The 23,725-nt window shown below is 48.8% G+C and overlaps 1 protein-coding gene and 1 long non-coding RNA gene across 2 annotated transcripts in view; one reads left to right on the forward strand and one right to left on the reverse strand.

The window, feature by feature from the left end:
* Positions 1–387: 387 nt before the first annotated feature.
* LOC129045930 (uncharacterized) lies at positions 388–4,089 on the reverse strand. Its single transcript, XR_008506421.2, has 3 exons — positions 2,766–4,089; positions 2,156–2,414; positions 388–523 (listed from the first exon to the last, which is right to left on the reverse strand). It is a non-coding gene; the product is annotated as an uncharacterized LOC129045930 (long non-coding RNA).
* A 165-nt stretch (positions 4,090–4,254) lies between these two features.
* EBF2 (EBF transcription factor 2) overlaps positions 4,255–23,725 on the forward strand; it is a 188,164-nt gene continuing 168,693 nt past the window's right edge. The window contains exons 1-6 of the mRNA XM_045880043.3: positions 4,255–4,941; positions 7,412–7,568; positions 8,578–8,641; positions 8,940–8,995; positions 9,496–9,569; positions 15,673–15,741. Coding sequence (XP_045735999.1) covers positions 4,811–4,941; positions 7,412–7,568; positions 8,578–8,641; positions 8,940–8,995; positions 9,496–9,569; positions 15,673–15,741 — 551 coding nt within the window. The 5' untranslated portion in view covers positions 4,255–4,810. The remainder of the gene's footprint in view (positions 4,942–7,411; positions 7,569–8,577; positions 8,642–8,939; positions 8,996–9,495; positions 9,570–15,672; positions 15,742–23,725) is intronic.

The following is a 23,725-nucleotide window of genomic DNA, read 5'->3' on the forward strand; positions in this document are numbered from 1 at the left end:
TGGAAAATTTGTTCTCTTGACCTTTCTGCTTCTTTGCCTCAGTGCGGGCTCCCTCGCTCTCTGCGCCTGGAACAAGGAAATGGGAAGGAAGGGTGTTTCAGAGCGGGGATACTGAGGGGAGAGGGAGCAAGCCAGAGAGGAGGAAGAAAAAGAGGAGAGAGGGGAGGAAGAGCTTTCTGGAGTTGCCAAGTGCTAGGGCAGAGCCAACTCCGGCTCCTTCAGTCCATTTTGGGTAAACTCATTGCAGTGACCTGACTGGCCCGGGTGCAAGCAATCTCATGTGTCTATAAAACGTTCTTCCATGCCTCAGCATTTCTGCAGCTGTTCCTGCTCCAATCCCCTTCATTATGTAAAAAATCAAGAAGCGAATCTAACTTCTTACCAAATTGTCCTGAAAGAGAATTGTTCGGCATGGATGGTGGAGTCCTCCTGAAATATTTGTGGTGCTTTTGTGAATACAGTAGTATCTTTTCTCCCTCCCTCTCTAGGGAATTCTTATTTATGGAGCATACAAGTCCAGTTTCTGCAAGAAAAATACTGACGATGAAATTTGGAGTGGGAGTTAGTGGAGTTGGATGTTTTTAAAAATCATTCCACGAAGAATTGTGAGCTAAATACTCAGCAGCGTTCTGAGATGGAGAGCAAATCCATTTATTTCTATTCCCGCAAACAAAAAGCAAAGGTTCCAACTAAAACAAACAAACAAATTGGAAAAATCACTAAGAGAGGCTTACTTGTCCATTTACAAAACCCAGACTGATTGTCCCTATGGATCGAATTCCCTGGGTACTAGCCAGGCTCTGTTCTTCGGGCTGCATAGACCCAGGCGCCTCAGTGAGTGTCTGGTGGGTGTGGGTGAAGGTCAGATTGTAAGGGGGGGGGGCTGTTTTCACACCTCTGATTTCACCCCAGTGTCCTGCCTGACGAGAACGAGGCTTGGTGAACAATTTTCTAAGAAAAATTTCCAAAGCTCTGACCCGGAGGAGGAGAGATGTGGCGCCCAGGAGACTGGACCAAACGATATTGGGGGAAACGGGCTTTAAAACCGATCCGGAGGAAATTGAACATATCGCACTGAGGTGCGGACGTGAAACGTGAACGGAAAGAAAACCCGGGAGTTCCTTGGGAAGAGTGAACAAAGGAGAGGACAGGGTAAAAGACGGAACACCACCCCCTACCTCAATTTTGTGTAAATAGAAGGTCGTGAAGTATTTTAATAATGGTCATTTTAGATTTTTCTCGACGCTGGCAAGGGGCAGAACGAAGCTCGCGGGCGGGAGCCGGGGATGCGCGCGAGGGCTCCGCACCCCCGCAGGGCCGGGCTTCCCCGGGCCGCAGCTGCGCCAGCCGGGCCCCCGCGCGGCTCAGGGCGGGATTTCTGTGGCGTGCTCTAAAAGGAGGTTTGCTGGGGGTAGCCGGCGGCTACAGAGACGGGAGTGACCCTCCAGGAACAGCCGCTCACTTCATCACCAACCAACGCTCCTTCTGTGCGGGTGGCCAACTCTGCGTCCATCCTCCCCCAAACCTACACAAACCTAATTAAACCCGACTCATTTGGCAGAGACGCTCCCTGCTCCCCAAAGGTCGAAGCGCCGCCTCGTTTGGGCCCAAGGCAGCTTCCGCTTACTCCCTGTCCCCTCAGCCCTCCTTCCCGCGCTAGCCCAGGAACTTCGTCCCCACCCAGAGGGAACTTGGACGCCCGCGGCTCGCAGCGGGTGGGCCCCCGGCAGCGCGGCGGCTGTTTGCCCGGAGCGCCCTAAGCAGCGCGGGAGGGCGCCCCTAGCGCAGCCGGCTTGGAGGGGTGCGGTGCAGCTCCCGCCTCCTCCCACGTCAAAGTTTCGGGGTCTCGGCTCTCCCAAACTACCTCCCTGCGGGGCACCACGGCCCCAGAACTTGTCTCTGGGAGGTGGGGTGGGGCGCCCGCGCTGCGCGGCCGTCTGGTTTGGGGCGGGCAGCAGGGAGCCGGGAGAAAGGACCAATTCATTCGCTTCCTGAGGGGCATAATTTGGGTGGCAGCTGTTGCGGGAGAGAAGAGCCAGCGTCCTCGACCGGGGCTCTGTCCTTTAACCCCAGCTACCCCGGACCTGAAGGGCAGGCTGTTTGGCCAGGCTCGGGCCCACTGCTGCCTCGCGGTCCCTCGGACTGCGCTCAGTACCTCTCTTGGGCAGCGTGGAGGTGCAGCAGATCAGAGGCCCCTTGAAAAACATCGCCGGGCTCATCAACACATCTTGAGGGGCTCAAGGGCTGTTCCACACTCTCCGCCGCCACCCGAGGCATCGGCTCCGCTGGGCACAGACCGCAGATGAGAATGGGGCTGGGTGGTTTAGGTTCAGAGAGATTTTATGAAGAGTGCGGGCCGGGGTAGAAGACTCCGAGAGCTTAGTGTTTGCAGGGACCGAAATTATCCATAAAGCCTGCATACAATAGAGAATTGCCAGGTTGAAACAGGGTAGAAGTTTCAATCCTACAGATTTCTCTCCACCCTCCTTTCTATGGACAACTCCTATTTTGGTTTTTACAACAGTCCTGTGCCATACCCTGGCGCCCAGTCTTTCTTCATTGCTCCCTTTTGTCCAACAGGACCAAGCTGGAGCCCTGGGGTCGCAGTGCCACAATCAGCACAACCCAGGGGCGGGGGTTTCACGTTCTCCGCCTCCTAAATCAACTACCCCAATCCCTGGACCCTGGGTTGGTGCATAAAGGGTTCGCTCACCTTCCCCCACCCCCTCCTCATTGGTTTTCAAGTGAGTATCTGTAGTAGAGACCTGCGCATCCTGAGCGCGATCCGCGGGCGCAGTCTAGGGTCTCGGTTTGCCCCTGGGATAGAGTAGAGACGCAGACCGGTCCCTCTCTCAAGAGAGCTGCATTTTCTGAAAGTGCGAGCTTCCAGTCGGCTCTGGCAAACGAGTTGCAAGGCGCTGTGTCCTCTAGCGGCAAACTCTCGCAGTTCATTTCTGAGCGCTCACCTACACCTAAGGGATCTGGTCGAGAGTCAATAGACGCTCAAATTTGAGTCCTATGTGGGGGCAAAGTCTCCCGAATGTAATCCAGGCTTTAGCCAAGGCCCTCTCAGTAATGAAGCCGGGAGGCTCGGGCGCAGTCGCTCGAACTGTGGAACAGCTGATTTGTCTCCTCCACGGCAGATGGTCTTTGAGCACAGATTTGCATTCATTGTCTTCAAATCTGTTTTCGCGCTGGTGTTCTAGATTTCAGCAGCAGATCTATGCGCAGATCAGAATACAAAAGGAGAAGCAAGAAAATAACACCCAGCCAGGAGGATTTTTAATAGGCACCGCGAGCTGCCCGGCGTAGTTAAAAAGCCGTCTAGGGTTTCAGCTGTTTGGCTGAGCTGCCGCCGCCTCCCGGCCACCAGCCCGCGGGCAGCAACGCGGCGACCGCACGCCCGTGGGCAAAGTTTCCGCGACTTCCCCTCTGCCTCCCTGCAGCTCCTCTGCTGGCTCCCCCCGGGGCTTCAGGAACTGGAGTGGAGTGGAATGGGGGGACTCCCGGGACAACGCCGGGAAGCTCTCGCGCTCAGCGAACCACGATCTGTCAGCAAGCTCTCATCTGTACGGGTGCGACTCCCGCTCATGTCTGCCCGGGGGTATTTTCCTTAGCTCCTTGACCGTTTTCCGTGACACTCTATTTATTTGAATAGCACTTGAGCCTTGCTCGTCCCCCACCCTGCTGCTTTCATTCATATATCCTCCTCTCTCAACAACTTGTAAACCGCACACAAAATCTGAGTGTCACCACGAGACTCCAGGAGACTTGGGGAGAGCCATTCAGGGAACTGGGTTGCTCTGGGGAACGTTTGCACAAAACATAAGTACATGTGGTCACACTCTCCACTTCTTCACAAACATGAACACAGATTCAAACCCAGAGAATGAGAATGAATATGCCTCCCCGCAGGCTACAAAAATTTGCATCTAGTGGCAAGATCCACGGAGTATTCCTGCTCCCGCGGCCTGACTAAGCGGAGACATCCCAACCTGCAGGGGCTGACTACTCGGCTTCAGTGCAAGATTTGGGGGCCTCAGCCCACGCACGCACTCGGGGTTCGGGCATGGACGCAGCGTCCACGGCTTTCTGTCCCCTTTCACCTCCCGGACTCCCAGCAACGCCGAGCGTGGCGCGCGCCGCCGGAGGACGTCGGCCCGGCCTGCCCAGCGCCGGCCAATCCCGAGCGTCCATGCAAATGAGGCTCCTTATCGGGCCGCGGCTCCGCCTCCCGCGGCCGCGGCTGTAGTAACCCATTCATGGGGCCCGCGCGCGGCTGCAGCCCGGCTCCGCGGTGCTCCCAGCCACCGCCTCCTCTCGGCTCCGGGTCTTCCCCTTCCTTTTACAACTGATCCAGTTGGGGATTTTTTTTTTTTTTTCTAAATTCGAACGGTGGGGAGGAGCAGGGAGGGGGGACCAGGAGGAAGGAGAGAGATTAGGCAGCCATCAATCTCCTCCTGTTTCTCCCAGAACAGGTGATGCTTCTAAATTGTGATCACTTTCTGGAGGCAGCGCTGCCGCTGGAAGGATGCGAGCGACCTAGGACGGAGGCCCTGAGGCGGCAGATCTGAACTTGCGGAGGATAAATAGCAAACTTTAACTACATCAGTCCGCACCTCACGCGCGAAGCAAAGGACGGGTTATCTCTTTTAGCCGCCCCCCCCCCCCCAACGAGAGACTCAAACTTCGGCTCTTGATCCCTTTTCTTGGATTGCTTTGGAGGAGACGGTTTGGTGACAGCATTGGAAACAGTAGGGACAGTGTTGTAACTCGTATTTTTAAAGCGACAGTAGACCAGACTTTTTAAATGTTTGGGATTCAAGATACTTTAGGAAGAGGACCAGCTCTGAAAGAGAAATCACTGGGTGCCGAGATGGATTCGGTCAGGTCCTGGGTCCGGAATGTCGGCGTGGTGGACGCCAATGTCGCGGCGCAGAGGTAACGATACGGTCTCACAATTATTACGGTCTTAAATGCTTTTCTTCGTTCCCTTTCTCGCTCTCACCGTCTGTCTGTCTGTGTGCCCCCTCTCTCTCCCCGCATCTGTCGCCCTGGCCCCGCGCGCTGGAGCTCGACCTAGGGCAGGCAGGTCGCTGCAGTCAGGGTACACTTACCCCGCAGCCGACACTCGAGTTTCCGAACTGCCTGGGTCGTTTGTGTTTCTCCCCCACTCCTTCCCCACAGACCACTCTTCGGGAAGAAAAATAACAAAGTGGCATCCAATGCTTTGCAGCTCAGCCCTTGGTTCTGCGATGCGGGCCCGGCCGGGAGCAGAGCGCTAGGACCGGAGCTGGCAGCGGCGACAGCCGGCGAGCCGGCTTCCCGGAGCCTCCCGGGTTTCGCCACGCCGCTTGCAAGCGCCTCTCCTCCCGCATCTTGCCGGGTGATTCCTGAAGGCCGGAAGCCCCGCGGCCAGATGGCGGCGGCGACGCGAGGAGTGGGAGAGGCCGGAGCCGCTGCTGGGAAGGCAAAAGCGGCCGGGAGCTCCGGGGCGTGGGGGGGGGGGGGGCAGGCTGGAGGGTCCAGGCGCAGAGATCAAACAGTGGACCAGACGCACGGAAGAGCGGGTGAGGGAAGAGAAGGGATTAAAAAGAGAAGACGAAGGAGTAACAGTAGAAAGAGCCACAGAAGAAGAAGAAAGGCGAGGAGAGGAGACGGGCCGCAAACGCAGGGATCAGCAGCCTTTAGTTTTGCTAGTTACTGAAGTTGACTTTGTTTCTAAACGTCCGCGTGCTGAGATAGTAAACGCCTTGTTTAGGGTGCCACCCCACGGAGGCATTCTGGTCCCTTTCCCTCATCACCACTACTGAGCTGGGATTTGTGGTCTCCGCGTCCTTGCTTTCGAAAGACAGCCTTCCTCCCACAAACCCCAAAGAGCCCACGAACTTCTTCCCACGACTCCAGCCTTCCTATCCGCTCTCCTAGCCATCTCCCTTTAAGTCCTGACATCCCGCAGAGAAATGCCTCCCCTCCCAGATAGGCCACGTCTCCAGGTGTCCCGGGTAGAGCGAACCAGCCGCCATCCTTGGAGGAGAGGAGACCCGGGCGGCCCGCGGCTCCCTCCCTTCTGCGGGAGCCCGGGGCGCGCCGATACCCCCGGCAGACGGCACGAGGCAGAGGCGGCTTTCCGCCGCGGTCTGGGGACTCGCAGGGCTCAGGCGGAGGGAAATCAGGCGGCTTCACAGAGCCGGCTCCAAGGTGCATTTCCTTAGCCAAGCACCTTAAAGATACCTCCCCTACTTTCCTCCTTTACCCGGATCAAATCATTGTTAAACTTGGAATAGGCAGCCCGAGGGGGACTCTAGCCAGAATTTTACGCCATTCAAAAGAGTGAAAGTGCTCACACCCTGGGGTACGAGGACCAGAGATCCCAGCGCCGCGGGGCAGCACTGGCCATCTGCGCGCTCGCCTGGGCCCTGAGACTTCTGTTAAATGTGATCTGGCGGCTAGTTTGTCCCCGGCCGCGACAGGTCTGCAAGGAGGTGTGTGCACACACTCAAAACGCTCAGGGGCGCCTCCCGGGCCCCCCAACAGGGGTTTCGCGGTCAGCGGGTTTGGCTGGCGCCGCCGGGAGATGCAGCTTAAGCGGGGATCCCCCTGGCCCCAGGCGAGGACGCTCTCTGCCTCTTAATAACATTTTGCCTTCTCCAAGCGCAGCAGTTCTGGGGGCGGGGTCCCCAGTATCCCGTGGTCCGCAGTGGCCCGCGAACCTTGGTCCCGGGGATTCCACTCTGCCACTCTCCCGCGCGCAACTTTTCGGAAGAGCGAGGGAAGCGGGAGGAGAGGCCTCTCCCGGTAGAACCGAGGCTTGGGCTCTGGGTTTCCCGCCGCCCCCAGGGGGTTCCCCACCCACCAACTTTTGGAGAGAGCAAGGAGGGCGTAATGGGCAGTAGCAATAGGTCAGGTAACTCCAATGAAGATGAAGGAAATGGGTCACTTCTTCAAAAGTAAGGAGGATTTATTGCCCTAACCCCGGGGGCCTAGTTCCCAATCCTGACCCAGCTGGCAGCTCCACTTGAGGGTGAAGATAGGGGCGGCCCTACGGCATAAGACTTGAACGGCCTCCTTCAGGACTGCTTTGGGCCTTGGTCTGCAGCGGGCATCCTTTGGTCTCCACTAAAGGCCAGACTGTGAGCTGCTGGGCCCTGGGATGCCCGGAGGCTGGAACAGCGGGCGGTGGCAGTGGAGAGGGGCGTTCGCCCTGTCAGCCAACCCCTGTGGTCACTGTAACTACTCGAAAGAGTCCCCTCTTCTTAGACTGAATTGCAAAAAGGTCTGAGCGGCCCAGAACTCTGGACCCGGGATGGGGACCCTTGACCCCCCGCAGTATTTGTGTGGGCATGTTGGTAACATGGTATCTTTCTCTCTTTCCCTCTGTCCGGTGTCCCCCATGTCTTTTCCTGTGCAGCGGAGTGGCCCTGTCCCGGGCCCACTTTGAGAAGCAGCCTCCTTCCAACTTGAGGAAATCCAACTTCTTTCACTTCGTTCTGGCGCTCTATGACAGGCAGGGGCAGCCAGTGGAGATTGAGCGCACAGCCTTCGTTGATTTTGTGGAGAACGACAAAGTAAGCGGAGGTCCCCTTTTCCTCACCGCCTAATAACTACCTCCTTGCAAAGCACTAAAGATTCCATCTGTCACTCGCGACACTTTTCCACTCACATCATCAGGAATGATAAATCGAGGCTTCTCGCCCCAGCCTCTGAATCAGTTGATTTCCCGGCACCTCCTCGCTGCGGGGGCGCTGATGGCTCTGTGAACCCAGACTCTGGGGTCATTAGCAGAGCCTGGTCATGGACTGACCGTGGAGCAAACGCCCTTCAGAGCAGAGCATGCCCTTCTCCGGGTTATTTTTTGTTATTTTGCACCTGCCAGTGCTGGCAGAGTGGATACCCAGAGCCAAGTCTTGGCCCACCTTCCCCGTTGAGCCTTCTCTCCCGCTCTCGCTCCCCAGCGCAGTGTCCACTCTGACCCCAGCTCGGGTTTGGGGGCTGGATTCGATCTCAGATGAAATGGACATGTGATGAGAGGAAAGTCTCTTGCCCTCTCTGGGCCTGCGAGCTTTAGGGCTGGAGCTTCCTGAGGTCCTGCTCGAATCTGGGCCTGGGTCCCTGAGCTTGTGGCCCCAGAGGCTCTAGTCTTGGTGGGATAGAGCCAAATGCTACCCTTGCAAATGACAGGTCCCTGCATCTTTCTGCCAAGAGAAGCTTTGGGGCTTCTTAAGGATGGACAGAGCCTGTAGGGTTGGGTGGGGCCTGTTTAAAGGTATCCTTGGTGCGGTGTCCTATTGTCGCGTCTCAGGGGCGGGGGTGTCACACTTCTGAGGACATTTTTAAGGGGGAGGGAGAGAGGGGTTGCAGAGGGTCAAGTGGCCCGAGCCCTAGCAAGTTTCAGGGGTTGGCCTCCGGCAGATGCTCCTGCCCTTTGACCTGGGGCTGGGCAGGGGGTTGTTCAAAGTTGCCTAGTGAGTGGGGAAAAGTTGGCGGGAGGCGGGGTGGGGTGCGCTCTCTAGTTTTTCCTTCATTGGGTGGGGGGTGCTGGAAGGCAAGGGACTCGAACGCTGCCTGTCTTTTCAGGAACAAGGCAACGAGAAGACCAACAACGGCACCCACTATAAGTTACAGCTTCTCTACAGCAATGGTGAGCGCCTAGCGCCGGCTGCGGCGCCCGCACGTTTCTCTTGCTAGGAGGGCGGCTGACCACTTTGCAGTCGCTTGCCGGCAGCCTCCAGGCCTGGGGAGCGCAGGGCTGCGGGAGGCTCGGGCAGGGCCGGGGGCGGGTGGGCGGCCTTTGCACCCAGGACCGCACAGCCGGAGTGCTTGCCTGCAGTCGGGAGCCTGGAGCGGCTGCCCTGGCCTCGGTCCCCACAGCGGGGACGGGTTTGGGTGCCGAGAGCGGCTCCGCGGCCCTTACCTCGTGCCCGCCCCCTCCCCCGCAGGCGTCCGCACCGAGCAGGACCTGTACGTCAGGCTCATCGACTCGGTCACCAAGCAGGTGAGCCGGCGGGCCACCCCGTCTACTCTTCTCCCCGGCGCCCCCCCACCCCCGCACCTCCCTCCCTCCCCGCCTGCCCCTGACCTCTGCCCACCCCCCACGGTTTCCTGGGTCAGACTTCACATGCTTCTCCACATCAACTAGCACCTTGTCCAGCCTGGAGAACAATTTTTTTCCCTCTCTTCTCCCTTGTTCTTCTTCTTTCTGGTTGGGGTTGGGGGTAGGGGAGCAAAGGGGTGAAGAGAGGAAGCAATTGGTAGGAGATCCCGTCCCCCGAAACATTCCCTTTTGCAGGAATACGTCCTCACCAGGGCAAACTTCTCTATTATTTTTTTGCTTGAGTTAATCAGGCCACAGCTCAGCTTCTGGCTAACTCTTAATGAACTAGTGGGCAGAGGGGGAAAAAAACGATTCTGTGCTTGTTTTAACGTCCCCTTTTCTTTGTCTCTCCATTGCCTTCATATCTTCCCTTCCTGCCCCTGCCCCCAACTCCTTTGCAGCCCATAGCTTACGAGGGACAAAATAAGAATCCGGAAATGTGCCGAGTTCTCCTGACGCACGAAGTGATGTGCAGGTAAGTGTCGCGTTTTTCCTGCGGGCTTTGCTGGAAAGCGGGCAGGTGAACCACGCCAGCCGGCTTGCATGCATCCAGCATTGAGTTTCAGGAGTGGTGGCTCCAGGGGAGGGTGGCCTTACCCCGGGGGCTGATTTGCTAGAATTCTCCCTTAAAGGCCAGATTCTTAGGGCATATCCATTCAGACTCCAAAAGGAAACCCAGAACCACTCAGGATTTCACCCCCCTGGCATCTCAAGAGTTTCCTCCATTTCGAGGAAAGTTTCTGTTGTCCAGTGGTCAGTGGCAGTGCGGGGAGGGGCCGGGCAGCCCCCGGCCAGGTTTGGGGTCACAGACTTTCCCTGAACGGGTCTCCACCCGAGGTCCGCCCTGCTAGGTTCCTGCCTGTCCTGCCCGATCCGGGTAGATTTCCAGGAGGGTCACTCGTGGAGTACAGGGATCAAAGCACTGGCAAGACTTGCAGTCTGGGAGAGGGACTACCGGAGGTTGGAACCCACCCTCCCCACCCCCACCCCCACCGCTGAGGCACCTGTCTATGATGCGGAAGGGTTTCCTTCCTCCTGGGATGTTGCTTCTCCGGTGATTTCCCTTGTCAGGGGAGTTTCAGAGGTCACGAGAAAGTACTGGGTAGAAAGAGTAGTCCGGTTGACCACTAGTGGAAGAGGCAGGGAGAGGACCCCATCAGGGGGTCCGGAGCAACAACTGGATTCTGAGCATCAAGTTGTGAGAGGTGCAGTCTACTCAGATTCCCGCATTTTCCCCCATCTTCTTTCTGGAGACCAGTCATTCCATTTTGAGTCCTTTCTTCTGCTTGACTAGAAGAGAATTAAAAATTAGAAGAAATTCATCTATGCACTTAATTATTCATCCTTTCAACAAACGTTTGAGTACTGGGGACCCACCACAGCAAAAGAGAAAAGGAAACTCTGGAAAGAGGTGGTTATTTGACTATAAACATTTAAATGTCAAGTCCATACACGTTTTTCTTCCTCCCAAATCTCGGATTGGAGAGAAAGCCTCAGTTCTTCCTTGCTCTGCTGTTGCCCCAGTGAACGTCCACCAGCTCCAGACTTGCTAGTTTTGGGTAATTGCAGGCCATCTGATTTAGTCTGGACTGTTTTATGGGCAGCTCCCAGCAGCCTCGGCTCCCTCCCAACCCAGTCAGAAAGAAACCATAACAATCAGCCATGTTTGTTTTGGTTTTGACCAAGTATTAGAAAAACAAACTTTGCCAAATGCAAAGTTCATTTCTGCCAGTGGCCTCGGCGGAGCGGAATGGAGCTTCCTTGCCTGAGTAGCTGGGAGAGGCCATGGGTGAGGGAGTGAGCAGATAGCCACTCCATTATCCCAGGGCCCCTGATAGATTCATTCAGAAAGGAAATGCAATTCCAGGAAGAGCTTGCATGTAACACCTAGATTAAATAGTTAGAACACTTTGATTTGGTTGGCTAATTGAAGGACTTTTTTTTTTTTTTTATCCCTCTTTATATGTCAAATGTCTTTGTTTGGAGAGATTATCTTCTTAAAAGAAAAGAAAACAAACCCCCGAAACTGGCCCATTGTCTGACGAATTATACCTATCACTTTAAATAATACTCGCACGCCCCATCAAGCTGTAGTTAAGGCTGACATTTTTATTTTTAAGCCCAATCAAATCCTCCTCATTTTATGCTGTTTAAGTAACAGCATCAATTTTTAAAGCCTCTAGTTTAGTCTGCATTAGTAACACAATATAAAAATTTAATGTACTGTAACTTCTCTGCATCTGAGACCTGGGAAGATGCTCTGCGATGTTCTTCCCAAAACTAGAATTTAAAACAAATATTAATTATGGGTAAATAAATGATCCATTGGATGGGTACTGTGTATGGTGTGTGTGTGTGTGTATGTGTGTGTTTTGGGAGCTAGCTGGGATGATGGCAAATATTGGATGTATCCAGAGGGGAAGATCTCAATTTGTCAGTCAGAGCTGGCTGATTCTCCAGTAAGGGAAAAGTTCCTTCTCCCACATTTTGGGAGCCAGGGAGAGCAGTCCATGATTGAGGGATGAATCAGATACATGTTCTGAGAGTTTGCGTGGTGTTCTTGAGCATACCTGGGGATTTCCCTGAATGGTTTTATGTTCTCTAAGCCTTAGGAAAAAAAGCTCATAAACTGGCGTTGAGTTTTCAGAGGGAACAAAATAAATCTCTTTAGGAATAACTTTTCCTCCCTTCCCCAGTTGTCTCTGCTCCTCTCCTTCCGGCTTTAGTTCATTTTGCCAATTATTAGCAAGGAGAAATCTAGTTGTTATGTCGCTGCAAGCCACGCCTGTGCCCTCAATGCTCGGAGGGTTAAAAGATATTATAATTTGAACAGAAGTTGTCTCAAGGTCTACAGCTGGCTAATAACAGAGTTGTATTGAGCGCGAGCAAACCCCACAGCTGTGACTTTTCGCCACAAGGCGCAGGCTAGACGGGGCCCTAATCAGATGGGCCAGCCGGGCAGTGAGGCCAGTGTCTTTATCGGCCAGATGGTGTGAATTTAGACACTTTTGTTATGCAATCGCAGGGAGGAGTTGGGGAGAAGAAAACAAAACAAAAGCCACCATGCTGTGCGCTTATTTGAGTTTGAAATTAGAGACAGATTTTTGAAAGTTGAGGGTTGAATTTTAAAAACGATTTTGGAGGGGAAAGGGCACATTCGCTTGTCTTGAGCAGGAGTTTGACTGACTGGACACCCTGTGTCCAGGGCTGGGGATTTTTTCTTCTCCAGCCATCCCTTATCCCTCTTTTTTTTCTTCCTTTTGGAAGAAGGCAGGTAAGATTCAGGATTGGGATGCAATTTTCCATATTTCCCCAGCCTCACCGCCAACTTGGTTTATTTTTTCTCTTTCCCTCTCTAAAGACTCTGTGAGATTGGGAGGACCAGAGAGGCCTGTAGTGTTTGAGGGAAAAGGTTGAGAGTGTTTCAGGGAAAAGGTTCTCTGAGTAAGAATTAGAATAAAATAAACCAAACCCAGCCAAACTAAAGAGTGGAGGACCAACCTGCATTTTCATTCATTAGGGAGAAGGAGCCCTTCTGAGCCTCTCCGTGATAGTTAGGAACACAATCGACCTAATGCCAAGTTCAGTTTCCTCTTCTCTTTGTTTATTTTTCCCCTTCCTTTCCTATTTTACAGTCTTGTTCAGTTTTTAAAAAACACTTACCAGGAACTTCAGACCTAGAAACTTGCTTGTTAGAAGATAACCCTATAAAACCTTTTCACTAAAGTAGCTGAACCTGAAGTTGGTCGCACGGGCTTTGTCTCTACAGCAAAGGGAGAGGAGAATGGAGTTTGTCATCTGAGTAATTCAGGGCGCCAGTCCTTCAGGTCCACCATGCACATATCTGATCCCAGAGCGATTGTTTGAAGACCGTGGGTTCATGAATGTCCTCCACTTTCCACTTCCCTTTGCTTATGTTAATATTACTGGCATGAGGATGGAATGTCATTTAAGAAACCAGATTAAAAAAAAATAACTAGGACATCTTGATGAGAACTTTTCTTAAAAAAAAAAAAAGAAAAGAAAAGAAAGGAAAAGAATTAGTTTTGCCTCACCCAGAGAAATTTTGAGAAGGGCTCTCAGATGGAGCACTCCTATTATTTTTATACCTTTACTATTTCAGCCCAGTCACCAAGTGAGTGTCTTCTACATCTCTTCTGTGCTATTAACATTAGAGACTGTACTTAAATATGTTACTGATGGAACATGGAAGATTGGGTCCTAAAGTTTCTCTGCATTTTTCTTTGAATATTGTTTCCTTCCCTGATGAGATTCTCCACATTGTATTACACTGGCACCAGGCTTACATTTTTATCTGTTTTTCTTTTCCTTAAGAGAAAATCCCCATGGAAAGCAGCTGAATTCAGCTGAGCAATTTTGCAAACTTACTCGGCCTCTTCAGAATCATTCCTTCTCAAACTAAACAGATTGGCACATCCTGACAGTCTGTGTTCTCGTAATTAAATTGTACCAGCATCGCACACATATTTGGGCTAGGCTCACATACTGCTGAGGTCAGAGGGGAGTCTAGCTAGAAGGTCTTTGGGTAACAAGCATGCCTGGGCTTTTGAAATTGTGTCGCTAAGGAAAAAAGGTTTGCCTGAGCCGCATAGGTATTCTGCTGACATCAGCAATGGAAATAGGGAGAGGTGGGAGAGGGAAGTGGGTGGTGGTAGGGAGTTAGGAAGAGAGACAAGGGCTTTGGGAGGTGGGAAAGCAGCTGGCCAGCATTTTTATTGGTGTTAATCTTGGGATGGATTGAAATTTTAAAAGTTAAGACCCAATATAATTTCAAAGGCAAAATATTATTTCAGAAAGTCCCCAGTGGCCAACTCTGGTATTTAAGAATGTTGAGACAATTTTTCTTTTACTTCCTACTAATTTGATTAAATTTCTTAAAACCTCCTAGCGCTCATTTGGTGAAACTTGTTTAGCACCTCTCCAGTATATCTTGCTCTTTGAGAAAGGTAGAATGAATGGGTGGCCGGGTAATCCCACGCATCCCTGTAGGAGCGAAGATGAACTTTAAAAGTTTTACAAAGACTCCTTTATTCATTTGTTTGTTTTTAATTCTGTGGAGGACCAGAGAGGACAAGTGGACTAGAGAGAGCCACAAAGCAAATCTGTGTCTGGGCTGGTGGTAGGCCTAGGAGTCCCTGCTGCCTCATGGCCTCCCTTTTTTCCTCCTTCTGTCATCACTTCCAAAGAGGGCTCGGGGATCTCATTGCCTCACGGGCTTCCTAAACCGAGAAGGGACTCTGGAGATAATCTTGTCCAGTATTTTAATTTTATATATAAGGTTGGCAAAGCCCAGAGGGGTTAAACAGATTTGACTGTATTCCCACAGCTGCTTGGTGACAGCGTCCGATGGGACGTCAGAGCCCCGATTCTCACTTTAGCCACCTTTCCATTGTGTTGCTTCGCTCTCAAACTTAAACAGATCGTGGAAAGGGCAGTGCTGACATCTAGTTTGCTTACTGCTAGTGTTTATGTGGCATAGTCTCTGACCAGTGTGGATAGTCATGTTTTGTTGTTGTTGTTTTTTTTCTATGCCATGTCAAGGCTATATTCTTAAGCAACTACCATTGATGGTAGACCATGTGCTTGAATGAGCCAAGAGGTTTTCAGGAGCTTGCAGGGCCAGTGGCAGCGGGCAGCAACGAGGGGACGTGATTTTCCAGTGCTTCCCCACCACCCAGCTTCCTTTGCTTTTGTCACATCTGTCTAGGTCTTTCATACAGACACCTTTGGATTGGAGCATTTTGCTCTCTGCTCAGGTCTGACTGAATCCTTCCTATCTGCTGTGATTGCCCTAGGGCTTCTTCTTTTCTGTCTCCCTCCCAGATAATTTCACAAGCCTTTCTCCAGCATCTACCAGGTACCCAGCACTTTGCTAGGTGGAAGTCTTGGGAGGCAGCATCTTCAAGATGGGACTTACAGGGGAAGTCCCATTTCTGGTCTGGACTCGGTGAAAATCATGGGAAAGATCATTTTACAGCTCTCTACCTCATTTTCTCCCTATTTTACAATGTATACCATGGTTCTGGTCTTCCTCCTTCATCTTTAGAAAATGACAGAAATGGATAAATAACTAAATGTTTATAAAGTACACTGAGTTCTCTGGAAAGATGTTATTAGTACCTAAGGTTGATAAAGCCAGGCAGCTACTCGGGGTCTGTTTTATGCCTTTTCCTTTCCCTTCTTTCTTCAAATATTTATTAAGACGCAAAGATCTAAAAGATACAACCCGAAAATCATTCAACATGGAACTGGAAGTGACCTTATAGATTTAAAAATCCAATGCCTGTGGTTCAGAATACAAATATGGCTCCTGGGAAAGTTGTGATTTGCTGAGAATGACCCAGTTATAAGCCCCTAGGATGAGAATTTGAGAGAGTATCTTTGGGCTTCGGGTTCAGTGTTGTTTTTAAACATGGTCATAAATCCTGCGCTTGAGCAACTGAATGCTAAGAAGCTACCTAGGACATTTTTGTGAATGTTTCTATGTTATATGCTTCTTGTATTTTCTTGATTTTAACAAATTGCTTTTACTCTCTTGGTTCTTTCCCAATCTACAGTCGATGTTGCGAGAAGAAAAGTTGTGGGAACCGAAATGAGACTCCTTCAGACCCCGTCATCATCGACAGGTAGGGGGAGAAAGTGATTGAAACAATCATTCCTGGTTTCTTTCCTTTACGAATCTCCATGCTGAGTACTGATCGCTTGGGATTTGCCATAAGGTTGGTTTCATGCTATCTTCAAGGCAGAGCTAGTCCAACATGTGTTTTCTTGTTGTGGTTGGCCTTTCTTGGAAGAAGTCAGAAACTTACTTTCTGAACATGTGTCTCTAAATCTATGATGAGATTCTTTTTCAGGTGCATTGATGTCAACCTAATAAGGAGTATGTGGATGGTAGAGGATGCCAGCTCTCCTATCTGGCAGAGCTGGGTCTCAGTAAGTTTCTTGGAAGAGGCAGTGTACCCCAAGTTAAGTGGCAACCCCTTTATCATTCTCAGTGATTGCTGTTGGCTTTGAAGACTATCAATTTAGATTACAGTTTAGGGGATTATGACAAGCTCTCTCTTACACTGAGGGAGATTCCATTCTACCACAGAGCGTTGCATTCTGGGTCTTATGTTATATTCAGAGTGCGCAAGATTCTCTGGGACAAGATGCTAATTCATTGAAATGTGATTTAGGCATCCTCAGCTGTCTGTTTTTGTGATTGGAAACAGAACTTACAAACCAACGAAGAAATACCAAATTAACTTCCAGCAATCATGTAATTTTAAGAAATCCCCTATTCCCACCCCTAATTTTTTCTCTTTCGTTAAAAAACGGAATAATTCCCTATTGCTTCTTTCTTTGGGTTTTCGTGTTTCTAGCCAGGTCCTGAAATGGATTGGAGAGACCACAGTCTCCAAAGTTGTTATTCCGATATTCCAATGAATTCTCAGTTGGGAGAATGGAACCTCTGGCATTCTTCCCAGAAAGCCAGCTTGGTTTCTTTGTGGAAAGTATAGCATAGCCTTAGGAACGAGGAGGCTGGAATCCTGATCCTGTCCTCGCTCCTGACCTTGGACAAAGCACTCAGCATCTTTGCTCTTCAGTGGTACGACTGGAGGGTACTGCCTGCCACTCTAGGTTTCAGGAGGCTCCAGAAGTATCTATCCATGGCAGTTTTGCAATCTTCTCTGAGATGCTTGGAAGAGGTTGATAACCAAATGTAAAATGTTTGTTGGGTGTGTGGGGTGCCTTTGCCATCATAGGAGGTTCAGGTGAGACCCATTTTAGGGAGCTGTTTGGAATTTCCTTTTTGGTTTTGGTTTTTCTTTTTTTTCCTGAAAGTACATAGAAGCTCATAATAAAAGAGTTGTGAGAACTCTCTAGGGTCAGCCGTCTTCCTCATTTGACAGATGGAAAACTGGCCTGGGAATGCTGACATGCCTTGCCCACGATTGCACAGCTGGGTGGAACAGAGCTGGCCCTAGAACACAGCCGTCTGTCCTCTCAGCTCGTGCTCCTCTCGCTGCCACAGCCTCCCTCTCCTGGAACTGTCTGTCCTGACTTATGTGACTTGGATGTGTTGATTGCATGTGGCCCCATTTCCCAACTTGCCAGGATGCCCTCAGGATCCCCTGGGGGAATTTCAAGCATATGAGAACAGGCTAGATGCAGACCCAGTCCTTTCCGGTGTGCACACTGACCTCACCAATCATCTCTTCTCCACACACCTTTGCTCACCTTTCAAGATGGTCCTCCATCCTCATGACTAGTACCTCTTCTCTTGCCCCACGAACCAGCTTTTGAAATGGTTGCAAACCTACAAATGCCAAGCTGCATCTTACATCTCATCAGCGCACATCCTAATGACTCTGTACAGAGCAGTTCTTACTTTAAGAAACCTCATATAGCCTGCACCTGCGGATAAAGCCAAACATATTTGCATTTTCATCCTCTGTGATACACAGTTACATGTACAAAAGAAAGTAGTCTTTCTGCATCCACACAGAAGATTTTCATATTAGGTGTTTTCACTATTTGTGCTAGGATGCCTTACATTCTTCTCAGAAGGTGGACATTGTATCTTGGCTGCATATTATAGAGCTTTATGTGACTATGGCATTTATTTATTTATTTATTTATTTATTTATTTATTTTTAAAGATTTTTTATTTATTTGACAGAGAGAGACACAGTGAGAGAGGGAACACAAGCAGGGGGAGTGGGAGAGGGAGAAGCAGGCTTCCCACAGAGCAGGGAGCCTGATGTGGGGCTCGATCCCAGGACCCTGGGATCATGACCTGAGCTGAAGGCAGACGCTTAACGACTGAGCCACCCAGGCGCCCCGGCATTTATTTTTTTACTATCATTTGCACAATAAAACAGCCCAGTGATGTCTCTGCATCACTTGAAATATGTGTTACTTTCGAAATGTCGCACATCTACACATGGAAACGTACGTACCAGAGGATACAGGTAAATTGGCCATCATCAGGGTTTTAGAGAACCCATTTTATTATAAACAGATGCATTTGTTCTGCTTACTCACTGTAAGGCTTTTGTTTGCAGACATTGTTCCCTCTGGTCTTATTGCTCGTGGATATCTTTGGGGCTTACCTTCGCCTCCTTCCCTTCATTGTGGAAGTAATGGGAGATAAAGTCAGGTTGCCATTTTTTGGAAGTAGGATGAATGGTTTTTGTCATCCAAGGGTTTGGTTGAGTTGTGCATCCAGTCCCTGTGTTCAACGTCTGCCAACTTGGAGATGTTGAGATCCCCTATGAGCACCAAACGGGTGCAAAGTAGTCTATTTTGGATTTCCTCTGAGTAAATATAGAACTCTCTTCTTTGCCCTTGTTCCTATAATGCCAACTAATTATCTCCTCCCCCTGCTCACTCAATCTAACCAGATGCAGTTAATTTACACTGTCTCTCTTTGAGTTTTCTCACACAACAGGCACACTACACTCTGGCTCCAGGGAAGCCTATTTATTCCCTTGGAATTGTGCATGTTCGGGGGAGGGGGTGGGGGGCTCAAGGGTGGTTCCCAAACTCTTCACCACAAAGGACCCCTTCTATTGTTTCCCTTGGCTAACCCAGCGTTTTGTAAGATTTTGCCTGCTAAACTGCAATTAACCAGTAATCATTCAGCTGTAATTCCATTTTTATTAATCAAAGACATACAACAGAATGGGAAGGAAAAACCTCATTCCAGAAATGACCTTGATCTCATCAGTGGCCAATCAGAGGTTTTGACTGGGATGAGACAACCAGTGTTACCACACTGACTCGATAAGACTTCCAGCTCAAACACAAAACAACTTGACTTTTCACTTAGTCCATGTGACCACATCCTGGACAGATATTCAGTTTCCAATAAGCTGCTTGAAATATGAAAAATAGTTTTTACTACCTTGTGGCCTCTTCATTGAGAATCATTGGATTTTATAATAGGGCATCCCCCATTAGAGACTTGGTTCTTCATTTCCTAAGACTTAGCCCCAGACCAGGTTTTTTTTTTTTTCCTACTAAATTATTCCCTGCCTTGATTTTTTTAGAAGCTTAAATTTAATTTTCATCGTCAGCTGTCTTTTCAGCATGGTTTTGTGAATTCTTGGGCAGCCACACCCCTCTCCAAAAAGCCAGGCCAGCACACAGCCCAGCAGGACTTACTGCTGAATCACGGGTCCCCAGCAGAGCCTTCTTTCTGTGTACAAATGTGTGCATGTGTAGGGTGGCAGTAGGGTTTATCAATTTTTAGTGTAAAAATCCAAAGTTCCTATTTGAAAGAAAAAAACCCCAGCAGAACAGAACAAAACAAAACCAAGAATGAAACCATAATCCTTACTTCAGTCTTTGGCTTAAATCTTGTCTATAAAGATCTGTGTGTGGTAAATAAAAATAAAAAGGCTCAAGTTTGATTTACATTTTGTGGTTTCAGAGCTAATCCAATCTTGTTTTTTCTGGGCTGTATTCTTCTCAGACTCTCTTCTCTGTCTGGAAGCCTCTTCTGAATATCTACTGAATCTCTGGGGCTCTCAGGATAATCTGGTGGTCCGTGGGAGGAGTATTTTAGGGACAGTTTCACTGATGTAGGAGAGTAATAAAGAGTCTTTACTATTCCAGTTATTGTAGCCCATAAAAAGTCAGATGGGTAGCAAGGGCAAGAGTTCTTTTTTGTCTTTGTAGGCTGTCTGTGCCCATGTGCATGTGCATAGTGGTGCGATATTTTCTCTTAAAAGGGCAGATCAGCCTATGTTTCACATGCTAAGTATCCTCATCTTTGGTCTTGGGATATTGGTTTCCATATTTCCGAACTCTGTTTCCAGGAGGACCATTTTCTGTATTGATGTAGTTTTATTTTCTTTTTCAAGAAGCCAGACAAACAACAAACTGAATCTCATTCAAAAGGTTTACTTAAAAAGATCTGGTGTATAGGTACCCATGAGGGGTTTCCTGATGTTATCTTCCTTTTTTTTTTTTTTAATGAATTTTTAGTTGTGGAAAAATACACTCAACATAAAATTGACCATCTTAACCATTTTTAACTATGCAGTTCAGTGGTTTAGGTACATTCATATGGTTGTGCAGTGAGCGCCACCATGCATCTACAGAACTCTTTTATCTTGCAAAATTGAAACTCTGTCCCTGTTGAGCACTAAGTCTCCACTCTCCTCCCACCCCCAGCTCCTGGCAGCCCCCATTCTACTTTCTGTCTCTATGAGCTTAACTACTCTGGGACCCCGCATAAGCAGAATCATACTGTATTTGTCCTTTTGTGACCGGCTTATTTCACTTGGCATAATGTCCTCAAGCTTCCTTTGTGTTGTAGCATGTGTCAAAATTTGCCTTCCTTTTTAAAACTGAATAATATTCCTTTTTGAATATATCATATTTGTTTATCTACTCATCTGTTGATGGACCCTTGGGTTGCGTCAGTCTTTGAGCTATTTGTGAACAAGCTGCTATGAACATGGGTGTACAAAGTCTCTTTGAGTCTCTGTTTTCCCTTCTTTTGGATATATACCCAGAAGTGGAATTGCTGGGCCATATGATAATTTGAAGAATGACCAAACCATTTCTATAGCAGCTACCTTATTTTATGTTCCCACCAACCATGCATGAAGGGCTCAATTTCTTCACACCCCCACGTTATGTGATACTTTCTCTCTCTCTCTCCTTTCTTTCTTTCAAGATTTATTTATTTATTTATTTGAGAGAGAGAGTGCGAGAGCAAGTGTGTGGGAACAGGGGGAAGAACAGAGGGGGAGGGAGAGGGAGGGAAAGAATTTTAAAGCAGACTCCCGGCTGAGCACAGAGCCTGATGCAGGGCTTGATCCCACCACCCTGAGATCATGACCTGAGCTGAAACCAAGAGTTGGATCCTGAACCGACTGAGCCACCCAGGCTACCCCCCCCTTTTTTTTAATAGTTGTAATCCCAAGTTTTTTTCCTGTTGTCATCTTGGTAGGCATCTTCACCTGCTGCTTTCCCCTCTAGTTCAAGCTTCCTGTTTGCTCTTTCTCTGCCATTTGGCACATCCTTTTCTTGCCTCTTTCTACCACATCGACTACCTTGTTCCATTGCAGTGCATGTTTGGATCCTCTTTCCTCTGGCCCATACTTGTTATTCCTCTCTCCAGTGTATCGCTTAACTCCAGGAAAGTAGTATTTGTGGGATGGGAACTTCCAGAGAATAACTGTGGGGAGTAAAGCACTTACCAACCTTCCGTGCATGCTAGAGGGTATTGCATTGAACCTGAACACTAGAGTTTTTATTAACTTATCAAATGAGCTCCATATTAGTCTCTTCTTGATTTGTGGTGAAGATTCAGCTTTGAACCCTTTCTATTCCTTTCAGCATAGAAGCAGTATTTGGATGGTAGTTGGAGTTGAGCTCTTGCTGAGATTTATATCCACAAAGCCTAGCAGATTCCTGCCGTCTTAGGCCACTCAGGCTGCTTTTCAATCTGTGACCACTCCTTTCCTTTCCCTAGAAATGGACACGCCAGACATATCAGTAGAGGCACCTCCTGAACAAGGATTTCTGTCTCTGAGAAGGATGGATAAGACCAATACTCAACATTTAATTGACGCTTACTGTGTGCTGGGCATTGTGCTAAGCAGTTTGCACTAATTAAATAATCTTCTTAATTAATTTTCAATGGTTGAAAAAAGTTTCAATTTTATGGAGAAAAAAAGTGAGTCTTAAGGAGTTGGAGAACTTAGCCAAGGTATCAAAGCCAGTTTCAGTGGTAAAATTGCATATATACAATGGAATATTACTCAGCCATCAGATAGGATGAATACCCAACTTTCGCATCAACATGGATGGGACTGGAGGAGATTATGCTAAGTGAAATAAGTCAAGCAGACAAAGTCAATTATCATATGGTTTCACTTATTTATGGAACATAAGTAATAGCATGGAGGACATTAGGAGAAGGAAGGGAAAAATCAAGGGGGTGTGGAATCAGAGGGGGTGGTGAACCATGAGAGACTATGGACTCCAAGAAACAAACAGGGTTTTAAAGGGGAGGGAGGTGGGGGGATGGGTTAGCCCCGTGATGGGTATTAAGGAGGGCACGTATTGCATGGAGCACTGGGTGTTATATGCAAGCAATGAATCATGGAACACTACATCAAAAACTAATGATGTACTGTATATTGACTAACATAACATAATAAAAAAAAAAAAGAAAAAAATTGGAGTGTAATTAATGGATGCAAGTTCCAGAGGAAAAGACATTGGTCTACAGGAAGGAAAAACGTTCCAGAATTTAGAGCTGTGAAAGAGTGGAAAAACCTGGGGAATATGGTCTGGAAGCACTCTTGATGGGATCGTAGAGAGGGGATCTGTTCTCTGGGAAGTGGTGGGCACTGTTGGCTCCCGAAGTGCCATTTAACTCTGAAGTTGTACAAGTCACATTCATGTGTGTGACAGATTTGATGGAATATCAGTCCTCAGTCCCCATGATGGAGAGGCAGCATTGCGTAGCAGATATGGCCTTGGACTAGGATCAGGATGCCTGCTTCTAGCCCTGGATCATGCATGTGCTGCCTCTTTGGGCCTCAGTTTCCCTATTTGTAAAAAGCAGTACACTGGATTAATGGACGACCTTTACATTACCTTCCAGCTCTGAATTCTCTGATTCTAGCTGAGGGTCCAGGTTTGGGTGTCAGGCATGCTAATTTATCAGCCTTGCTCATCAATAATTTACGGGAGCTATTAATATGTGCCTTCCATGCCCAGACTCCCCATCTCTAGTGTAGGGGAGCCCAGTGCTGTGAAGAGTCTACAAAAGCCTGGCCCCAGGCTATTTTTTTTTTTTTTTAGTGAAAATTCCATTCTCTCAGAGAGGGTGTAGATTTTCTCACTAAAAAACACAGATTATCTGCCCAAAGTGAATGCATCGTTCTTTCTTGTTCTTTGTCCATTGTTGTCTAGTAAAATCTTTGCCAGTTTCTTGGTCATTTTTGGGAGACACAGATAAGAGAAGGGACTCTTCTACTTGCTGGTGTAGGAAAAGACAGCCCTTTGGGTTGCAGCACTTCACGTGATGACAGCCTGGATCAAGTGGTAAATAAGAAATGAAATTTCCTTTGAGAATATCCCTCTCTTCTGCTGATTAAAGAGACGGTACAGAAGAGTTATGATGTTTACTTCTGTTGTTGGGTTAGTGTGTAAGAGTTATACTTATTCTACTTGATGGACCAGACTTCCTAGACTTGCAGAACTTTAAGATTTGACACAGACTAGCTCAGTCATCTGTACATTGGTTTATTCCATCATTCATTCATTTAGGATATTTTTCAGTTATTCAGCTATTAAGCAAATTATTTGTGAACTTCTGGCACTAAGAGACCATCAGGGAATATAACAGCCATGGTTCCTACTCTCACGGAGCTGACAGCTTAAATAATCACACAGTAAAATATATATTTACCAACTGTGAAAAGTACAGGGAAGATGAGGTGAGTGGCTGGTAGACAGGTTCTAACTTTCTAGTCCCATCATTTCTTTCCCCATGAATCAAAATGGAATCAAAATGTCTGTTTCATCAAGCAGACCTTGAATATGTCCTCCTCTCTCTTTTTGCCAATACCAACTCTACCTGGAGTACCAACCCCA

Source organism: Mirounga angustirostris, unplaced genomic scaffold (assembly GCF_029215605.1).
Source record: "Mirounga angustirostris isolate CCGP_5_RB_7025 unplaced genomic scaffold, mMirAng1.0.hap1 SCAF_2, whole genome shotgun sequence".
NCBI lineage: Eukaryota > Metazoa > Chordata > Mammalia > Carnivora > Phocidae > Mirounga > Mirounga angustirostris.